Genomic DNA, 21981 nt, shown 5'->3' with positions numbered 1-21981 from the left:
AGCTCTCTCTCTAGCTCTGTCTCCTTTTAGTTCTCTTGTATATATGTAACTATTCCTTTGTGCTTACATCACTTGACCAGTATGTGACCGTCAGTCACGTTTTCTGGCCAAATTTATTGTTTTTGTTTGAAAACCCATTCTGCTTATGTCCATCACATTCTTTCCTTGCTATTGTTTGTAAGTTAACCAAAACATTTTACTTAACATTTCTTTGTTTCAATAACATTCTTTCTGCCTACCTTTTTCTACATAAAAATTACAAAACAATAATAATGTTCATTATCTAGCATCTTACTTTTTTTAATAATAATAGATGTTCAAAATCGACTACCAGCAAGACCACCTGATGTTAGCATAACACTACTAATTATATAAAAACAAAACATGTTTTAAAGCCCTTCTTTGTTGACTTGTATATCCTGAGAAATAAGCATACTAAGTTTTGAATTTTTTAGATGGGGATTGATAACTTGTAATATTTCGACTATTGTTATCATCTTGAATGCTAACAATATTTTGACCAATGTAACCTCTGACTTCTTCCGGTGTATCTTTCAAAATTCGTACTAGAATTGTCTGCGAGGACCCATACTATAATGGATAAAGTACTAAGTAAAACTCAGTTTGAAGCGACATTTTTCTGGCGGTTGAAGGTTCAGTCATTGGTACAGGCCATACTAAGAACACAGTTGTGAATTACTTAAAACTTTTACCCAGTCACAAGTCAGAAGAAGAGCATGTTACACCTGTGGGTTAAATTAAGGTTTACATTCGAAATTCTGTAAAGATTCCTGAGTTTGAGACAAGATATACCTGAAGAAAAATGGAAGTTACATTGGCCAAAACTTTGTAAAAATATGACTGACGATGAAGACAGTAGTCTGAGTAATCCAAAACATGTCAAGGATCTGCTGTTTTATGCTAGTTGTATTTATGTCATCTTTTGTTAATATTCCTACAGCTAACAAACAATCTGAGTTCTATGGTTTGGTCGACAAGCCCGAGTCATGCCAAGGAATTGGTGGCAATGTCCGAAGAAGATTTTGTTGATGCTGTTAACGATGCTTTTGTGAGTATTTATGATTTTCATTTTTTTCCTGTCTGAGATTTTATTGCAGAACACTGGGAAGCATCGAAACAAGCAGAGATGCTGATTATGTGGTGGATACAGAGAAGAAATTGTGTGCAAACCAAGGGGAGAAAAGAATAGATATTAAGAAAGCTCGAAATAGTATTTAAAAAAAAATGTGTGTATGACCTCAGTATAAGAAGCTGCATGCAGAACAGGGGACAATAAGTATCAAAATCGGCAAACAGCATCATGGAGAGAAGGATGCTGATTATATGGCAAATGAAAAGAGTCAACATGAAAAAGATAAAATTTTGGAGAAGGGAGGGGATCGATCTCCTTTAGTATACTGGCATGTTTCCTTGCATTATCATAGAGGTGTAGGTGTAAACTTGATTAAATGCTCCCAGTGCAAACTATGGGTTTACAAGAAGTGTAATGGTATAGCTGGGAGACTGGTTGTTGACCTGGATTATGTTTGTCGCAGATGTCTGGGTGTGTATTCGTTTTGGTGGTGAGACAACAACAACTATGGAAGGCAGTATGTAGTGAAGTAGAAAAAAAAAAGAAATTAAAAAAAATATATAAGACACAGCTGTTCCTTCCAAAAGGTATAGCTCTTCAACGTTCAAAAATAATTCACCGTCACAAAAAGAATTCACCGTCACTTCTTCCAACCATCGTTTCACTCTCTGCGCTCTTTCCCTGCTTAAAAAAAAGTACTGTTTATATGCTGCCTATTTCTCCACTTATGCAAATTGACTATCAACCAGAGCCATCTAGTTTTCCATTTCTCCAAACAGCCAATTTGCAAAGGGGGACAACTCAAACCACACAGTAATTACTGAGGATGCAGTTATAAGACTCGGCATTCTTCTCCAGTTGCAGTTAACCATCTGAATAAGGCCAGAGGATGAGTTGGCCAAAACGTGGTGAAACAACAAGAACAATTATGAAGATGAGGATAACAGTCTGCAAAAAAAAAAAAAAATGAATACACAAATTATGAAGCCTCATCTCAAAGGATTAAAAAAAACAACTTTTTTTAATAATATATAATAGATGTCTGGATGTTGATATCTCTCCACTTGATATTAAAACTACCTGAGCGCCATGTTGAATGCTGGTGGTGGTTGTGAACGTGTTATTACTGCTCGCTGTTGGCAAAGGTTCAGGAAGCTGCTGCCAATTCTTACATCTGAACACATTTCAGGACTCTGGACAAAATGTTTTCAACTTGTGTTCGCTCCACCATTTTGCATGGGCTCCAAATGTTTCTGTCGTACAACAGTTTCATCATAATGACTGTGCCTTAATCAGGAGAATGTGCTGCAGCAAACTAGAAGAAACAATTTCTTTCAACCATGCTCTATTAGAAGTTTAGTATTCATGAGATTTGGGATTCCTTACACGATCAGCATCTCCAGTGTCTTGACCATGCATAGTGTACCACCCTCTGTATCAACTCAATAACATGCATGGATACTCAAGACACAAGACTGCATGAACAACAAGGAAGACCTGACCTGAGTGTATAGAAAGACTGCTTACAACATGTCTAGTATCAAACCTATTGATCAGACCACATGAAGAGTAGGCATAAGACGTTGTCCGATGTTGCCATCTCCAGAGTTCAAGACACATGCAGCACCATGAATACCAAAACTGAATGACAATGAAGAAACTGCTTATGTAATGTTAGTTTTGTGTGCAAACGAAAGGGAGAGGAGAATGAATATTAATGAAGTTCAAAATAGGATTTTTAAAAATGTTGTTAATCTGATGACCTTGGACAAAGATAAATATGTACAAAATGTGTACAAAACAGGAGACTTTTTTGCTTTAGTCACATTTGAAAGAATGGATGAAAGTGCTTCGGTTAGTTTGTTTGAAACAGTTGTAGTAAGGCGTTAGTCGGTGAGGAAAGTATGGGAGGAAGTGATATGGAATCCAGTAAGACATAGAGACCAAAACAAAAGATATACTACAGCATATGAAAATGGTTAATTGGGAGGAGGAAAACTATTGTCTCAATTTCTTTACTAACTCGGTGTTTGAGAGATAAAGAACTTTAATTGAACATTCGAATATCTATGTATCTCATATAGAGATCAAGTGTCAGCCCCAGGTAGTTGGCCCCTTGATTTTTGAGAACTTCAACTGAAGTAAAATAAAACAAAAAAGTGTGAAAAAAACATGTACACATATTGTTACATATGTCATGGGATGCGTTAGGATCAATATAACATAAAATATATTTACCATAGGGCGTCCCGTGGGTATGTTTGCAACACATGAGGAAAGAATGGAACAATTATGAACAAATAAGAAAATCATTCGCTGTTACATAACAATATACATTTATTATGGAGACACACACACACACACACACACACACACACACACACACATAATGGCAATTCAAACATAGCACATGGAAGGTTAGAAGTACAAGTATGATAACAGGAACAAACCGGAATGATCCTTACTTCTTCATTTTGAAAGCCACTGTGTTTTCCCTCCACTCTCTGCTTCCGGTTGTTGATCTCATGAGAAATCGTGAGAATTTAAAGTTTAGGACTATGGATAAGGGGGAGGCAACTTTGCCCAAAGTAGTAAAGAGTAACTCCCCTTTGCATTATACTTTTGTATCGTCCTAACACACATGAAGTTGTTGCATAGTATTACTAATATAGATTTTACAACTTTTTATGCATAGAAAATCGACAAACTTCCTCCTTATATTATTTGAACAGTAGTATCCATCTTGCGTGTTATTCTCACATCGAGATGAGAACAATAATTTGAATAATCCGAATACAAATTATAAAACGTCATCTAAAAAAAATTCCAAACAAACTTCCTCCTTTATTTATGTTTTCATTTTATTGAATTTTTTTTAGTGGCATGATGACAAAAAGGATCCAATTGCACAAAATATGGGCAAATCTTTGGAAATGTTTCTTGATCGGATTGTACCAGGTGAGTTCTTTGTGCTTTTAATTCTGCTTTCTTTAATTTTTGGTTATTTTCAGTTGTCTCTTTGTATCAATAGAGTTCGGTTGATCTGATGCAAACACATCTCTATTACTACAGTTGTGTTAGATTATGTTAAGAAAAAAAGGGAAAATTTCCACATTGAAATTAGATTAAGTAGAAAGAGGAAATTTCCACTAGAAGTTAAGATTAGAATATAAATTAACGTGTCAAAAGAAGTGATGTCATGAGTGGGAAGTTAACATTGTAGAATAAACTAGTCTAAGCTTTCTCTTGGGTTTGATCCTGCAAGAAGAACGAATGTGTTTTTGGAGGACTTCTTACTGCCCCGCCTCACAGGGGAGTATTATTATAAATTTACTATTCTCTATAGAAAAATTTAAAAAGAAAATTTTTTAAAAATATTAAAGCCTAAATAAAATTAATTTTTATTTTCCAATTTCAACTACAAAAATAAGTACAGCAAGAGAAACTAGCTGCTGCTGTTAACATTATTAGGGAACCTGAGAGAGAAATGGATTGACTCCATTACGGCCACTATGAATACTGAAAGTGCTGTCACAAATAGGACATAATTATGACAATAAACTAGTCTGAGTTTCTCATGACTTTTATTCTGCAAGGAGAATAGACATGCTTTGGGAGGGGGGGGATTCTTGCCCCTACCCCATGTTGTTACTAATGTATAATCCTCTGCCGAGAAATTCAAGGCAAAAGTAGAAGAAATTGTCTGCATGTCTTCTATCAAAATATTTGTGTTTCACTATCTCTGGTTAGACCAGATTGCACACTGACATAAGAAAATATTTTCCATTGATTTGTTTTTTTTATTATATGATTAAGTTGATTTAAACTTAGCTGTGACAACACGTAGCAATTGTGATGCCGGCATGTGCACACTCTTCCTTGCTTTCATTTTCCTTTTATGATCCCTTTTAGGCATATCTTAGATCAGGAATTTTAACCTTTTTGACTTGCAGACCCCTTTATATTTCCGATTTATCCTTAGGGACCCTTTATAAACACTTATGAAATTTATGCATAAATTTTTGCATTAACGCAATAAATCTGGTTTTAAACATACTTTCGACATAGGTATTCAAATAAATTAATACTCCATGTTGATGCAGAATGCTACAAAATTAAATTTTGTTTTATTAAAAAAAATAGTTTTTTTGTGTAAATTAAAAACAGTAATAATAGTTTACAAATAGTTTTATTGGCAAATACACCGGATTTTTAAGATACATACTTGTTTGATTTTGCACAAACTATAAATTCTTGGTGATATTGTTGATAAACATATGCATAAGTCACTTTCTGGAGCAAGTTTCGATCTGTATTTATTTTTCAAATTGGTTAGGACCCCCTTATCTTATCCTTGCGAACCACAGTGTGAAAACCCTTATCTTAAATAATCAGAAGAAATATGTTTCACTAGACCAGATTGTGCACTGACATGAAAAAGTACTTTCCATTGATTCGTTTTTGTTTTTTTTTTTTTTTTTTTGTTACATCATTAAATTGATTTAAACTTAGATGTAAGCACACGTAGCTATTGTTCAGTTTTCCTTGCTTTCATTTTATTTTTATCACATGATTGGGTTTTTAATGTTTTGACTAATATTCTCATTTTGCATTGCATTTTGCTCGATGTAACTTTTCTTAAGGTGTATATTGTCGATATTTGCAATCTTTCTCTTAACGAATTTCAAACGAAGGCATTATTTAATATACAGGGATAGCATACGCTCCTCTCGTTAGCCATGAACAGTCAGATGTTTTAAATTGTAATAATTCTTGAGTTTGACAGAAAGATTTCCAAGTTTGACTACTTAAGAAAGTTGACATCTGATGAAACATTGTGAGATGAAAACAGTAGTCAAATCAAAATAATATTTATTAATCCTCATTTAAAAAATTCATGACTATTTATAATCCTAGCACGGAGAGAAGTCAAAGGTGACTTTTGATTAGTATTTGAATAAGGTGATCGATAGTATAATTTGTAAGAACACTCAGAATCTCTTAATTAGATAATCCAGCTTCAAGCCTTTCAAGTTTTAGTTCATTGGAGTGATTGGTGTTACAGTTGTCATTTGATGAAGTGCTTTAATTGGGATGTAATCTGATTTCAAACGGAACTTTTTTTTCATGTATCCATCAGCCACGACCAGGTGGAAGTCTTAAGTAATTCATAATTCTTAGTATCATTTGCACTGAGAATTGAACCTTCAACTTCCAGTAGACGATCAATTAAAACTGACTATTAGGTATCACTTTATCTGTTATACCATGGGTGCTTGCAGACAATTCTAGTATGAATTTTAGGATCCTCTTTTGCTTTCATTTTCCTCTAGATAATCCAGTTTCAGACTTTTTGTTATTCTCAGTTTCAGTTGATTACTGAATTAAGTTGAAGTTGTGATCTGATGAAGTTGTTTAATTGGGATGTGATCTGTGATTCTGCTTCAATCATGAATCTTATGATAAGAATTTGAAATGTTTCCATTTTCAGTAGTTAAGCTTGTATAGCTGATTAAATATAAAAAAAATAAGAATAAAAAAAAAGTGAGTTTGTCATCATTTTTCACTATCTCCAGACTGCACACTGACAAGAGAAAGTACTTATATTAAATGTCTTAAAAATTGGTACAAACCTGATTTTGTGCAGGCTGTAGTGTTCGGTGGCATACTAGGTACTGTATATGATCTCTGCTTAAGTTAGCATTTTTTCCAGCTATCCTGGACTTCTTCTTGATGTTTAATTCAAGCTGTGCCAATTCAGGAGAGGTGTGGTTGGGGATTCTGAAGCAAGGGTTGCACAATTATGTGCAGCAATTCTTATAAGGGTTATTCATTGTCTCCCAAGACTGAATAGAGGCTATAAATAATAACTATTTTAATATCTCTGTCGTCCAAAGAGCTGCTAGAAAGACCTTATCCTGCCTTGACAGAGTTCAGAATAGACTTCGTAGCCTAGTAGAGGATGCCCTTTTCTCTTTCCTGCAACCTCTTTTCCATAGAAGAGACGTTGCAAGCTTGTCTCTGCTTTATCGTTATTTTCATGGCAAGTGCTCATCTGATCTCCAATGTATTATCCCCCCCATCAGCAAACTTTCACAAAAAAACACTTGTCTAGCTGAAACCACTATCAATAATTTCCCTCACTCTTTATCTGTGTCTAAACTTAAATGTAAATTCCATGAACAAAGCTTCTTAGAACTGCATGCCTCTGGAACTCTCTTCTATTTGCCTGCATTCCAGCTGACTACAATTTTTTAGTCTTCAAGTCCCTGTAAACAAATTCTTGATGAATCGTCCTGTTAAGTAATCCAATTTACCAAATTTCCAGTACTAACGATTACTATGATATTATCCCATTGACTACTGTATACTCATTAACTCTTATCCTAGAGTGGCTTTAGGTCCTGGATATAACCTTAAACTATATCCAGTGGTGAGGCCCCAGCTTGCGAGTTTTGGGGAGTGTGGAGCCACCCTTTAATTACCATTGCACCCAGGTCCACTCTGACCCGGAGTGGTAGTACCTGTTAGGGTCTGAACTATGGGTTAAATAGAAACCAACTTTTTTTTTTTTTTTTTCATTTTCACCCCAAACAAGGCACATTGCCACTTTGATGTAAGGGGCTACTATCAGGGGCAGCAACTACTGGGGCACTATGTTAGGATTTGGGCAGCAAGATGTCGGTTCACGTTACACTTGAACTTCTGCATGTCAGTACAGTTGGGGAAGCAGGGACCTGGAATGGAATTCCAGAGTCTAGCGGTTCTGGGGAAGAAACTACTGGAGTTGAAAGATCTTTTACATCTAGGGATCTCTACTGCATGGGGGTGGGATTTAGCTGCCTGTTGGGTTTGTCGAGGGTGTCTACGTCGTGGGGGCACAAGTGTCTGCAGTTCGTCAGAGCATTCACCATTAAAATACTTGTAGAACAGGCAGAGGGATGCAACGTTTCGTTGATGGGACAGAGGCTGAAGCTTAGATGCCAGTTCAGGGCCTATCAGATTTGCAACTCTCTTTTGAACCTTGTCAAGGAGCGAGAGACTAGCAGCAGATGCACCAGCCTAAATGTGACAACAATACTCCATACATGGGCGAATGGTGGCCTTATAGAGGTACAGGATACTTTCAGGTGTCAGTAGTTTTCTAGCACGGTAGAGAGAGCCTACCTTCTTCGCAGCGGCCCTGGCAATGTTTTCAATGTAATTGTTCCAACTCATGTTTCCTGTGAACGTTAGGCCAAGGAGTTTGAAAGATGTACTCTTAGACAGGGAGTCACTGGCCATTGCTATTGGTGGCAGAGAAGGTTTCTTGTAATTATTGAAGGAAACCAGTTTAGTCTTGGCAGCATTGAATGTGACCATCCATTTTTGTCCCCATTCCACTACAGATTGGAGGTCATCCTCTAGTGTTTTTGCCATTTCTTTAGTTATGTGTTCATTTGTTTTCCTGTCATGGCTGTTATAGAGTGTGGTGTCATCAGCATATATACCCATCTTAGAGGCAGTTTTGTCCGGGAGGTCATTAATAAATATTAGGAACAATAGAGGTCCAAGGATAGACCCCTGAGACACTCCCGCATTTATATCATATTGTTTAGATATACGACCGTCGAGGACAACCTGGATTTTTCTCTTATCTAAGAAGGATTTAATTATGTTAAAGTATTCTACCAGTGATACCGTATGATTTAATTTTCCTGAGGAGACCCTCATGCCATACCCTGTCAAAAGCCTTAGATATATCTAGAGCTAGCGCTCTGCCCTCCTCCGCTTTGTCCAGTGAATGGTATATACGTTCAGAGATTACAGTCAGGATGTCTGCTGTGGAACAGGCTTGTCTGAATCCATATTGTTTGTCAGTCAGAAGTTTAGCATCTGTAAAGTGACGGACTAGAGCATGGTTAATTATGGTCTCAAAAATTTTGGCGAAAAGTGGGAGGAGGCTAATGGGGCGATAATTTGGTGGGTCAGTTCTTTCACCAGAATTCTTGAATACTGGTACCACAGAAGCAGTTTTCCAATAGCGGGGAAATCATGATTCATTAAGACATTTGTTATAGAGTTTGGAGAGAACTGGAGCTACTTGAAAACAACAAATATATTCTATTAAAAAAATTTTCTTCAAAATCTTTGGATTCGGAATTAAATAACCCGAAAAGAGTTGATATGCCGTAAAACAAAAACAGCCTACCCAAACCAAACCAAACCAAACCAAACCAAACCAAACCAAACCTAGAGTGGCCTCCGGGCCTTGATAAGTAGTGACTATTATGTAAAAAAAAAAAAAATTTATTTATTTTTAAGGTTAAAGGTTCAATCCTTACTAAAGACGTTAATGACTAAAAATAACAATAATTCATTAACACTTACTCCAGTTGTGGTTGACAGGATAAAAAATAATCCACCCCTGTGGATTAAATAAAGGATTAAGTTAAAAATTTTGTTCAAGTTTTTTTAAGATTTGACAGAATCTTAAGAATATATAAGTTTGTTTATTTCTCAGGAGGGACATCAATGAGGCAACTACCCCCAACAATAAGTGGAGTTGATGAAGGATCACGAGCAAAGTTCCCTCTTGGTTTGAATTTATCTTCCCATTACATTCGCCAAAGAGTTGCACTTATCGGGTAAGTTTGACATTTTTTGTTTAAAAACAAAACACACACATACGTATATATTTAAATATTAAGCTGACTTTTATTTATAAGTGACTAGCGGGGGTGCCCGGCGTTGCCTGGGTGTTTGTAGGTGTGTGTTTGAGAAAAAAAAAGTGGTAGAAGGCAGGCAGGCTCAGACCCATGATGCGAAGGCGGAAAAGAAAGTGAAAGTAAATCTGAGAGTTTATCGCTGCGGCATGATATGAGCGGAAGTGTAAAGCGTTCAAATTTAGTGATGAAAAAGAAATGAATGAGAATCACGCAGGCGTAGAAATGAAGATCTGACTGTAGGCCAGTCAAACTTTCTGCTTTGTACCATTTCCCACGATGTTGGGGAAAACCAGCCCCCCCCCCAATAGGGGGGAGCCCTGACAGTGTCTTAATGAATAGCAATTGTCTGATATGAAGAGTTTCCCCCACATTGATCAAAGCTAATCGCTTTCAAGACGTGCTGGCCAGGCAGGTCAGGCAAACAGCTTTGCTTTGCTTTGCTTTGATCAGTTTTGCTTTATTTATATGAGAAAGACAAACACCAGGAACCAGGGAATTTTTTAGAAGTCGATCAAAATAAATGTAGAGACGATGTCTGTTTGCAAATCGGAGATATTATAATCTAGGGAGTATATTTGTGCTCATTTTGGCATTAAATACTAATCCTAATAAATTCCTAACTGTGCATTGAATGGTTATCATAATGCTTGGTTCTCTGCACCTTATCATAACAAAGGTTCATACAATATTTCAACTAGATCACCTCAGTAGTTTCTGAGAAAAAGTAGAGTGGGCAGACAGACAGACAAAGAGAAATATAATATAGATATTTCATATTAGCAGTCATCTTGGCTGGATTAGGTAATTCTAAAAATGAATTGTAACTAAGAATGTTATCGTATTGCTAATAACATGATACAACAGTAGCAAATGAAAATTTGTCAAAAGGAAAGTTTAATTTGTCAACTTAAATGCTATTTGGGTTTGACTTTGAAAATCCAGACATTATTTTATCAATTAAACTAGCATTTCAGCCCGGCGTTGCCCGGGTGTTTGGATGTGTATGTTGAGCAAAAAAAAAAAAGTGGTAGTAGGAAGGCAAGCTTGAACCCGTACCGCAAAGGAGGAAAAGAATGGGATAAAAACCTGACGTCTATGCTGTTACGACCACCGTCAAACCGGAAATGATGTTTTTTAATATTAAGGCTAGACAATCGAAAGGAGAGGATGACTTTAAAAAATATTGGTGAAAAATGCGACCCCACCCCTCTTTAAAAAATTACCCAGTTTAAGGTGAAGATATTAATGTTTTTAGCCAATTTTTCGATATTTGTTGTCTGAAAGGTCGAACTTCAAAACAATACTGATCTTGGTAAAATCCGTCGCCTCTGTCGAAAGTGTTGGGCAGACATGCAAACATACATACATACACACATTTATATATTGGTAACTAAAAATTTTCAACCCAAACTGATGAAAAAGCTTGCCCTATCTCTGAATACCCTTTATGTAAAATTTCAAATGTCTAGACCAGAAATTGTCTGAGTAATTTGGTAGAGACCGCAGAGGTCAAATTATTTTTAACTTTAACCCCAATTATGACCCCTTAACACTTATTGTTTTGGACTTAAATCAAGTTATTAAGTTAGATCCATGTCCAAGGAACCTATATCTAAAATTTAAAGTGTTTAGACCCAAAATTGTCAGATGAGTTTGGTAGAGTTCTCAAAGGTCAAATCGTTGAACTTTGACCCCTTAACAGCCAAATTTCTGGCCAAAAACCAATCACATAGATTTTCCCAAATGTCAGTACCCTGTATATCAAATTTCGAGTCTGTAGACTAAAAATTGACAGAGTTATTGAGTAGGGAAATGTACACACACAGACACACAGCCCAGCGTTTCCCGGGTATTTTGAGATGTGTGTTGAGCAAAAAAAAAAAAAGTGGTCAATTTTTTTTAACTTTGACCCCTATTATGACCCCTTAAAATTTATTGTTTTGGGCTCACATCAAGTTATTAAGTTAGATCCATGTCCAAGGAACCTATATCTAAAATTTCAAGTGTTTAGACCCAAAATTGTCAGATGAGTTTGGCAGAGTTCTCAAAGGTCAAATCGTTGAACTTTGACTCCTTAACAGCCAAATTTCTGGCCAAAAACCAATCACATAGATTTTCCCAAATGTCAGTACCCTTTATATTAAATTTCGAGTCTGTAGGGAAATGTACACAGAGACACACACACACACACACACACACACACACAGACATGTTCACTTTTATAGATAGATAAATAGATTAGAAGATTTTTTTTTAAATTAAAAATATTTTTGTTTAACACTTATGATATGATTTCCTTGATTTATGGATATACTCTAGAGAGCTTCAAACATGCTTAAGAACACAATCTTGAGCCAGTTTTTCAGCTCTCAGGAGCTGCATGTTGATCTGAACACTAATTTGGTTGCCTCATCTTTTTAGTAGTTATTCTATTACTCTTTCTTAAATGAAATCTTGATATGATTTCTTGGTCCAGAATTTCCCCTTATATTAAAAACAAAAATAAAGAAAATTTTATATGATGAACATACCCATGATGAAATGTAAATATCATATTCCAAAAAATGCACAAATTGATCAATTAGTTTTATTTTTAAATAAAAAAACAAACAAATATTATGAGTAACCGAGAAGCCACTAGCTTGCATTGCCATTTTGAAAACAATCTCAAGAAACAAGGGAGATGACCTAACATTAATTCAGATTTGCAAAATTTTTGTTGTAATGCCTATGAATTCTCATTAATCGCTTCAAAATGATTTTCTTTATAAAATAAAACTATTTGATCAATTTATGTGATTTTTGGAATATGAAACTTTCATTTCATCATGAGTACATACATCATCCAGATTTTTCTTTAGTTTTGGGGGAATTCTGGATTAGAGCCATTTTTTTTTTTTTTTTTATGTAGCTGAATTCTATAACGGAAAAATGTCCAAACCATGTTCATCTTATTTTATTTATTTATTTATTTTTTGAATAACAACCAAACATGCCTGAGGACGGTTGAAGGCCAATCCAACCGAAACATTGCACAAATAAGACTCAAGATGAGAACAATAGTCCGACCAATACAAGTAGTATAAACAATCAACCCTCATCTCAAAAAATCAGAACTTTAATATTGAAGTAACTTGTGAAATTTGTTCCACTTATTTTCATTTTCAAGAGGATTGTTTTTTCTTTGATTTTTAAGAGATGCTGCGCACAGAATACACCCATTAGCAGGACAGGGAGTGAACTTAGGATTTGCAGATGTGATAGGTCTACATAAAGTGTTGGCCCAAGCTGTGAGTGAAGGCGCTGATTTCGGTAAGTGGATGCTGTCAATTCGTCAACATTGTCCAGTAAACACATTCGATGCTATTAACTCCGAACAAAGCAGGGGTGTATCAGTGCTCTGGAGGCCTCTTTAATTTTATTATTCACCTCTTAGAATGTTCTTGAAAAAAAATCTTGTACAATCGCTTTTAACAGGAAAAACAGAGCGGAACTTGTGTTTAACATCACTTTTCCTTTGTGTAGGGTTTTAGATAGTGTTGGTCTTATCCATTTGGGGCTTCCAATTCTCCCCAGTACCTTGTGTCAAACTTAATCTTTCCTTATTTCTTTTGTTTTTCTTTTCAAATTGATTTAACTAGGATAAAACAACAACAAAAAAAATGTCTTCCCTAAAATCTGTATGAAAGTAATTACTCAATTATTCTGAATTCAGTTTTAGGGAAACATTTTCAAGAAAACTTCATTTTTGTTCAGGGGTTAAACTTCTTATAGTTCAGTGCATCAGCTGTTTCCAAATTCTGTTCTTTGCTATCTTGTCTAATCACATGCTTCTCCTTCTCTCTCTCTCCCTCTCTCCCTCTCTCCCTCTGCATATCAGCTATTTTTATCTTGCGCTAAATAATTAAAATTTGTCAATAAAATACTTTTTACATGTGCATTTTTTATCATATAAAATTTACTTCCACCTTCAACATGCTTTATCTTCTATGAATTTAATGTCATGTTTTTTCACCTTTTTCAGGGGGGTCAAACATTTTTGTGATATAAGGCAATATAAGGCCTCCATGCTTCTATAAGAGAATGAACATTCCACATGACCTGATTTGTCCTTAGGATAACCTCGATGTTGCAATAGTAATTCAGTTCAAAAACAATAAAAACAATGAATAAAAATCAAAGTAAATACAAAATTGTTTATAAATAAACACGAAAGTCTTGTCGTGTTTTTAAACTTTAAAACCTTAAGAGCGTTAGAATTGCGTAGAATGACAATTTTAACTTTTTTTTTCACTCTTTGTTTCTGGTTTGGTTTTGATTTTTTTTTTAGTATTTTTTTCTTTCTAAAAGCATCCATTCTCTTGCGTGATGGATTTTTCAATTATTATTCTATGCTGCATTGATATGTGCCACTATTTCAATAAAGATGTAGTCAACTTTGTGACTTCATCATCCCCCTATTAAAGTTCACTATTGAAATAAAACATTTTATTTTTTTTATTTTGAGCAATAATTTCCCCCACTCTTTATCTGTGCCTGAACCTAAATGTAGGTTCCATGAACAAAGCTTCTTTCTTAGAACTGCACGCCTATTGAATTGTCTTCCATTTTCCTGCTTTCCAGCTGACTGCAATATCTATATGCAATATCTGACTTCAAGTCTAACGTAAATAGGTTTTTGATGAGCCGTTCCATATAAATTAACAAATTTACCGAATTTTCATTACTAACGATTACTATATTGTCCAATTTCTACTGTACACTCTTTAACCCTTATCCTCGAGTGACCTCTTGGCCTTGATAAGTGGTGATGCCTATTTAAAAAAAAAAAAAAGTTTTATATATTCTGAAGCTATATTAGCCAGGGTTTATCCATTCATTTATTGCGGACTATTATCTTTATCTTCTAGTTGCTGTTTCACAAATAATTAGCCAGGGTATTTGAATAAATATATTGCATGTAGAATTTATTTCCACCTTCAACATGTTTTTCTTCTGTTCATTTATTGCCATTTTTCACCTTGCTCGGGGATCAGATGTTGTTAGATATTATACAAACTCACTATCCACTTCTTAAAGTTCAGCAAATCGGCTGTCCCCAAATTCCACTTTGTGCAGTCTTGTCTAATCACATGCCTCCATTTTTCCTTGGCTGGCCAATCTTCCTGCGATTTAAAGCATCTTCTGCAAAAGAGCAAGCATTTCACATGACCATACCACCATAATATTCCTATGATTTGGGACATTTATGAGTCAAATTTAAAAGAAAACTTATGTCATTTTACCTTCCACTTTCTATTTAGCAGAAATCATTGCTGATGTATACCAAGGAAAGTTTATATAATTCCAGTTTAATTTTAAAAGTTTACATAAAAAATAGTCTTTACATTGAAATGCTTTTTTCCAGAATGGTTTTATTTTTAATGTGTTATAATCAAAATGCATTTTTTAGAATATACTTTGAAATGTTTTTTTTTCTCCTGAATGGATTTAATTTGCATAAGAAAAAAGAATTCTGGAAGTCTGAATCCCAATTCAATAGAAACCCTGAGGCGAAGTTGGAAAAAAAAACGTGCGACGTTAACTGCTCGGCCAGCAAGAAAGAATAAGTGAAAGACGTTTGAATTTATTTAAGTAGAATTGACAGGTGCCCGCTTAATGACGTCAAATAGAAGTCGCGGAATTAAGATTTACGACGACGTAAGCAATGGCTGTTCAGCAGTTAATATTTTCTGCGGGACAGTTTTTAATGAGGTGAAAACCCAACTTTAGGGAGGAAAAGCAGCTTCCCCGTTTATTAGGGAAGAGTGTTGTCCAAATGAAAGCAATCGTCTGATATGACTGTGAAAAGCCGACATTGACCAAACGTTTACATCGCTTTCTGGAGACCACCCGGCAAATTTGCTTTATACCGAATAGCAAAAGAAACACATGGCGATCTAAAAATCTGGAAAATATAGCGTTTAAAAGTCGGGCAAATTAAATACATGCACGACTCCTGTTGTTAAGTCGTACATATTATCATCTAGACAGCATATAAAAAGTTTTAAGAATGAATGAGCCGACCGAGCGCTCCCTTGAAAAAAGCCTTTTGCGGACATACAGAAAAAGTGCACACACATACACACACACATACACTCACACATTTTCGCTTTTATATTTATAGTTGTGCATTGGTAGTCAACTGATGTCAATTGAAAAGTCTTCCATTTGAGTTTCTCGATTTCTGGGATCCTTATTCAGTACTTTGTCCCATAAAACCTACAGTAGGTTATTTTATTTCATTGCCATTTTTTTTTTTTTTAATTTGTATCTTATTTTCTGTTTTCTAGCGATCTTAAAATTTGCTTGACAATGCTCGGCATATTCCGGCAGTTTGCAAACTTGAGCGAACATTTACTGAAATCTAGTTCGCAAAATACACTAGTATCTAAAAAATAATTAAAAAAAAAAAAAAAAAGAAACATTGGAAAATTGCCACAAGAAAACTCCCAAACAAGCACACTAGAGTTACTTCCCTTAGAATAAATCAGAATCAATTAAAATGAGTTATTTCCCTTATATTCACTGGAATTTCAAGGTGTTTTAGTATTTTAAATAATAATGAAATTGTGTACACTGCTTAAGTGCATTACAACTCATCAAAAGTGTATGTGTGGTACATCGGAAGCATACAATTGTCAGAGAATTATATGAGCTTTGATGTACGTGAGTGCATGTGTATGGGGGGTGGGTGAAAACATCAGGTATAGTTTTGTCAAATTTCAGGAAGGATAAGGGTTTAAAAAAAACAAATGCAGTGCCTCGCCACCAACAAATGATGCCATCAGTTTATTCCATGCTCCAGCAATTCTGGACGTGAAAAAAATATGTGTCATTTTCTGATTTTGTAGGCATGTCTGCAGTGCTTTGTGTTGTTATTGGAAAGATGTTAATATTTTATGGATATTCACTAAGTCGGATGATCATTCGCAACAAAATTGCAACAAGTCGCAAATCATTCATAACAAATCATTCGTAACCAACTATCATTTAATAAAATTTGAATGGAAAAAGATGAATGTGTAATTTGCAACCTTTATTTTTATTTCAGGTTCTCTGAACATTTTATTACCGTATGAAACAGAACGACTACGACAGATTGTTCCAATTGCAGTAGCTATCGATGGGCTCCAAAAGTTGTACGGCACTAACTGGACACCTGCAGTTGTCCTTCGCTCTTTGGGATTACAAGCAACTAATGCTGCCACATTTATAAAGGTCAGAGTTGAAAACTATAATCTTCTTCTTTCAAGCATACAAAATTAATTTGCTCTGAGTTTTAAACTTGGGCCTAAATAGTATTGCATGATTCTAACTAGCCGATTTTCCTTTCCTAGAACTGACAACCTGTGGACCTCTCTTCCACGAGCTTGCTTCCCAGCTGACTACAATATAGTTGTTTTCAAAAAAAATGTTTTTTAAAATGATCATCACCTTTAGCTGGTTAAAAGCAGAGAAAATGTAGAACTCTTCAAATCATGCTATTTTTGACTCTCACAACTTGAAGAGTTCTACATTTTTCTTGCTTTAACTCACCAGGACTGATTATTCGATGTGACCTGTGTTTTACAGTGGGTTATTTTTTTTTCACCCCAAATAATTTGAAAGAGAAGGGAGACCGGTGAGAGAAGGGTACTATGTCTTAGCATCCCTTCTGAAGCCAAGCTTGGGTTTCTTTGGATTTGTGGGCTGATGCCGAGTCCTGCTCCCACATTCTTCAGAACATCCAGGTACACTTTCGTGTTGACTTTCCAGCCGACTTCACAGATGTGAGGTGGCATGATGTGGCCTTCACTTGAAACCACACAAAAGACCATAATTGTGGCCAGAAACTTTGTTTTCATCACCCTGGGCATGTCCATTATTCATGGCAATCCAGTGATGCATTTTGAGGGTGTTGGCAATGGTCCAGTTGTCACATCTTGGATCAGTAGAGAGCATGAGTTGTACAGTGATGCATCTCTGATCTCGCTTGTTGAACATTATGTCACTTTTAGACATTATAAAAAGCTCCTATTGTGCTTGGGATTTGTACACAACTGGCCAACTAGTACATGGTTTGCAACAAAAAAGAAAACTGTTTTTTATCAAACGAAAATGAAAGTATGTTGGCTTTTTTAGAGTGACAATTTTATCATTACACCCAGTATATAGGAAAAATAGGACAATAAAATAAGAAATGAATAACACAAAACATTAATTTATTACAGGCAGTTTAAAAAATCGTTATGCAAATTAAACATTCAAAAAGAGGTCTTTTATTTTATAATTTTTATTTTTTTTATTTTTATAATTTAAAAATTTTTTTTTTTTTTTACAAGGCCTCTGAAAGATAAAGGTTAATGGGTGTATGGTGGTCACTGAGACAACTGCATAATAATCATTAGTGGTGAAAATTTGGTATAATTTGATTATTTAAGGAGATGGCTCAACAAAAACTTGTTTACATTGGACTTGAAGATGACCGTATTGTAGTCAGCTGAAAAGCAGGCCAGCAGAATAGAGTTCCACAGGCAGGCAGTTCTAGAGAAGCTTTGTTCATGTAATCTAGATATAGATAAAGAGTGAGCGAAATTGTTGATAGTGGTTGTAACTAGACAAGTGTTTTTGTGAAAGTTTGACAGAGACTATAGATTGAAGCTCAGATGGACACTTGCCATGAAATTAGCAATAGAATAGAGCTAGGCTTGCAATGCCTATTCTGTGGGGAAAGAGGTTGCAGAGAAAAGAAAAGAGCATCACTCACTAGATTTTGAAGCCAGTCAAGACAGGATAGGGTGCTCTGAGCAGATTCTGTCCAGATGTGGCAACAGTACTTCATCCTAGGATGTACTTGGCTCTTATACAAGTAGAGAATTGCATTGTATTTTCAAATATTACATTGTATTATTGTTTTACATTACAGTAACCCATTTGGATGGTAATATAGATAAATGAAAAAGTTTTGCATAAGTTGCTTGGAAATCCACACAGATGATGTGTTTTTAGTGGTGAAGGCTTTGTATAGAACCAACTACAGTTTTTGGTATTATTGCTAACTTTCTTCGGTGTAGATGACTGCCACAGGACAGAGTATACAATATACTGCAGTTTTTTACATCAGAGTTTCCTTCTAGATGCATGCCTTAATGAAGACTGGAGGTGCATCTTTCCTAGTGAACTAATGCGCCCTCAGATACCAACCTGTAAATTTCTACAACTCAGTCCAGTACATCTAACCTTCCCAAATCGTCTAACCTTCCCAAATCATCACCCATCTGGTACTGGTCAGGCTCAACATTGCTTAACTTCAGTGATCTGGCGAGAATCGGTGTATCAACGTGATTGTGCCGGATAGTAGTGCATAATCGCGTTGACACACTGGTTCTTGTCAGATCACCAATGTTAAGCAACGTTGATCCTGGTTAGTACCAGATGGGTGACCATTTGGGAATTCTAGGCGCTGTATGTGCTCTCCGCTTATCTCGGCATTTGTTTCCAGTTGTCCTGAACATACACTCCACTTGCCATTGTTATTTAACAATGTCAACTCAGGAAAGGTGTGGTTGGAGATTGCGCACCTGCTGCCACAAAAATTTCATGCGCATGCACCCCTTCGTGGGTATCCATAGTCTGTCAAAGACTGAAGGATCTCCATATATATATATTTATTTATTTATGCAATGCTTATACATATAAAGACATGGATGAAAATCACATTCTAAATAAAACTCTTTGATATACTTATGTATCAGACAAAAATAAATATCCTCAGCAAAAATTAGAAAAACTTATTGATCAGAAGTTTGCTTAAAAGTAAAAATCAGTTTTATTATAAATTGCAGGGTTAAGTAATTTTGAAGGGGAAATAATTTAGTCCATCATTTAATCAAAAGTTTATATTTCTCTTAAAATGAACGCAAAATGATGAAATTGATTGTTATTTTTAATTAAGCTTTTAAGTGATAATTTTTATTAATTTTTATTGTAGATATTAGGTCGGTGCAGAAAGAATGTTTTTTGACGTTCAACTTTAAAAGATCATAACTCCTTTCATAATAAACTTTATTAATCGAAATAAGAACCATTAGAATCAACATATGTTTGCCAATGAGAAACAAGTTTATTTATCTCATTAGCATAGAAATCCGGAGTTCTGGAAGCGATTAAGTTATTGAAGGCCGATTTGGCATCATCTCGGCTTTTGAAGCGTTTTTCGCACAGGAAGTTGTCGAGATGCTTGAAAAAGTGGTAATCGGTGGGCAAGAGGTCCAATGAATATGGCGGATGAGGAAAAGTCTCATAGTCTAATTTATTCAGCTCCTGTAGAGTCAGTTGAGCAACATGCGGGCGAGTGTTGTTATGGGGGAGAATTGGTCCCTTCATATTGACCCATCTCAGGCACATACGTTGGTGCTTCTGGTGCATTTCGTCAATTTGTCAACAGTACTTCTCCGCAGTAATCATTTCACCCAGATTCAAAAAGCTGTAATGGATGAGACTGGCCGCAGACCACCAAACAGTCACCATAACCTTTTTTTGGTGCAATTTCGGCTTCATAAAGTGTTGTGGAGCTTCTCCAGCATCCAACCACTGTGCCGAACATCGTCGGTTGTCATAGAGGATCCACTTCTCATCACACGTCACAATCTGCTCGAGAAATGGGTCGTTTTTGTTGCACAGAAGGAGGATAGAAGACACCTCAAAACATCGATTTTTTTTATTATCGTTCAGTTCATGCGACACCCATTTATCCAACTATTTTGACTTCCCTATTTGCTTTAAATGGCAAACGACTGTTGAGTTGTCGACCTTGAGTTCAATAGCAACTTCTCGTGTGGTTTTGTGAGGATTCAATTAAGGCTTTTAAATGTTGGCCGGACGCGACTGTCTTCATCTTTAAGTCTTTCATCACCATTGTGAAATTTATTGAACCACCGATGTGTCACATGTTCGTTAGTGGTTCCTGGGCCAAACGCATCATTGATATCAAAAGCTGTCTCAACAGCTTTTCGGCCTAGTTTGAACTGGAACAAGAAAATTGTGCAGATTTGAATTTTGTCCATGCTGTGGAAAAGCCTGCAAAAAATGAGTGTGAGATTGAGAATGATAACGAATAACACGATTCGATAGAGTGAAAAACATGCTTCAAAATGGTATACAACATTGTTATATATATGAATGAATTAATTCAGAAATTATATATAAAAGTAACATGTGAGAAAACGAATGCGATTTTCATTTATCTTTATTTGCTTATGCACCATATATGCTATTAATGTCACAATTTTTATTTTTAAATACATTTTTTTGGTTCTTTCAGGATAAATTAATTCAAAAAGCTTCCAATTCTTGAAAAGGAAATCATTGAATATCATGAAGAACCTGCAACATCAAAAGAGTTCCATATTAATTTGTGTCACAATACAATAAATTGTTTTTTATTCAAATAACTTTTGTTTTTATTTACTTATTTATTAAATCATTTGGGACATCTTGTTTTGAAATCAGTAATTCCATTTTTAGTTTTTATTAAAAAAGATATTAATGTATCACTCACTCACTATCCAAGTTTATTGTCTATGTTTCCTTCAAAAGTGGTTTGATGCTGTCTAGATGTCCTTATACTAAATTGCCAGCCATCAGGATTATGGGGATTTACTGTGTCCATTTGCCAGTTTACTGTCTTGCCCAATGGTTTTTTTCCATGTCTTCTTATGGGACTTGTCTTTCTTTTTGCTGTCCAGTCTTAGACCTCTGCAAGTGCTGATATACTCCTTGCTTCTTTCAACATACCAAAACCATCAAAGACAATTTACCCTTATTAGAATATCATGTTTTTGGATGACCAATTTCTTGAGTAGTGTCTGACTGTCCTTTTGCTAGGTTTCAAGTGGTCACGATGGTGGGGATTGACCTTGTTGTCTCAGCCTCACTGTTAAACTTTTCATTGACTATCATGTGATTCTTGAGCAAGGATTTTTATTACTAGATGCCTTTCTTATTGCTAACCCTGATCTTCCAGCAGTCCTAGGTCTCTGCATTTGTTGATATGGTCTATGGGTAGTTACCTTCAATCTCATACACACTGTAGTAGTACTATATGATAAATTGGCATGCCTAAAATCTGGCATCCCATGAAACCCATACCAAAGTGTA

At 35.5% G+C, this 21981-nt stretch overlaps 1 protein-coding gene across 1 annotated transcript in view; it reads left to right on the top strand.

Moving 5' to 3' along the window:
- LOC145256209 (ubiquinone biosynthesis monooxygenase COQ6, mitochondrial-like) overlaps window positions 1–21272 on the top strand; it is a 46192-nt gene extending 24920 nt beyond the window's left edge. The window contains exons 7-12 of the mRNA XM_080114824.1: window positions 962–1069; window positions 3973–4051; window positions 9597–9720; window positions 12998–13113; window positions 16895–17061; window positions 21146–21272. Coding sequence (XP_079970950.1) covers window positions 962–1069; window positions 3973–4051; window positions 9597–9720; window positions 12998–13113; window positions 16895–17061; window positions 21146–21178 — 627 coding nt within the window. The 3' untranslated portion in view covers window positions 21179–21272. The remainder of the gene's footprint in view (window positions 1–961; window positions 1070–3972; window positions 4052–9596; window positions 9721–12997; window positions 13114–16894; window positions 17062–21145) is intronic.
- The last annotated feature ends 709 nt before the right edge of the window (window positions 21273–21981 follow it).

This window comes from Euprymna scolopes, chromosome 32 (assembly GCF_053919585.1).
Source record: "Euprymna scolopes isolate OS-2025 chromosome 32, ASM5391958v1, whole genome shotgun sequence".
NCBI classification, from domain to species: domain Eukaryota; kingdom Metazoa; phylum Mollusca; class Cephalopoda; order Sepiida; family Sepiolidae; genus Euprymna; species Euprymna scolopes.
The sequence above is the reverse complement of the archived record's forward strand: the minus strand, read 5'-3'. Positions and strand labels throughout refer to the sequence as shown.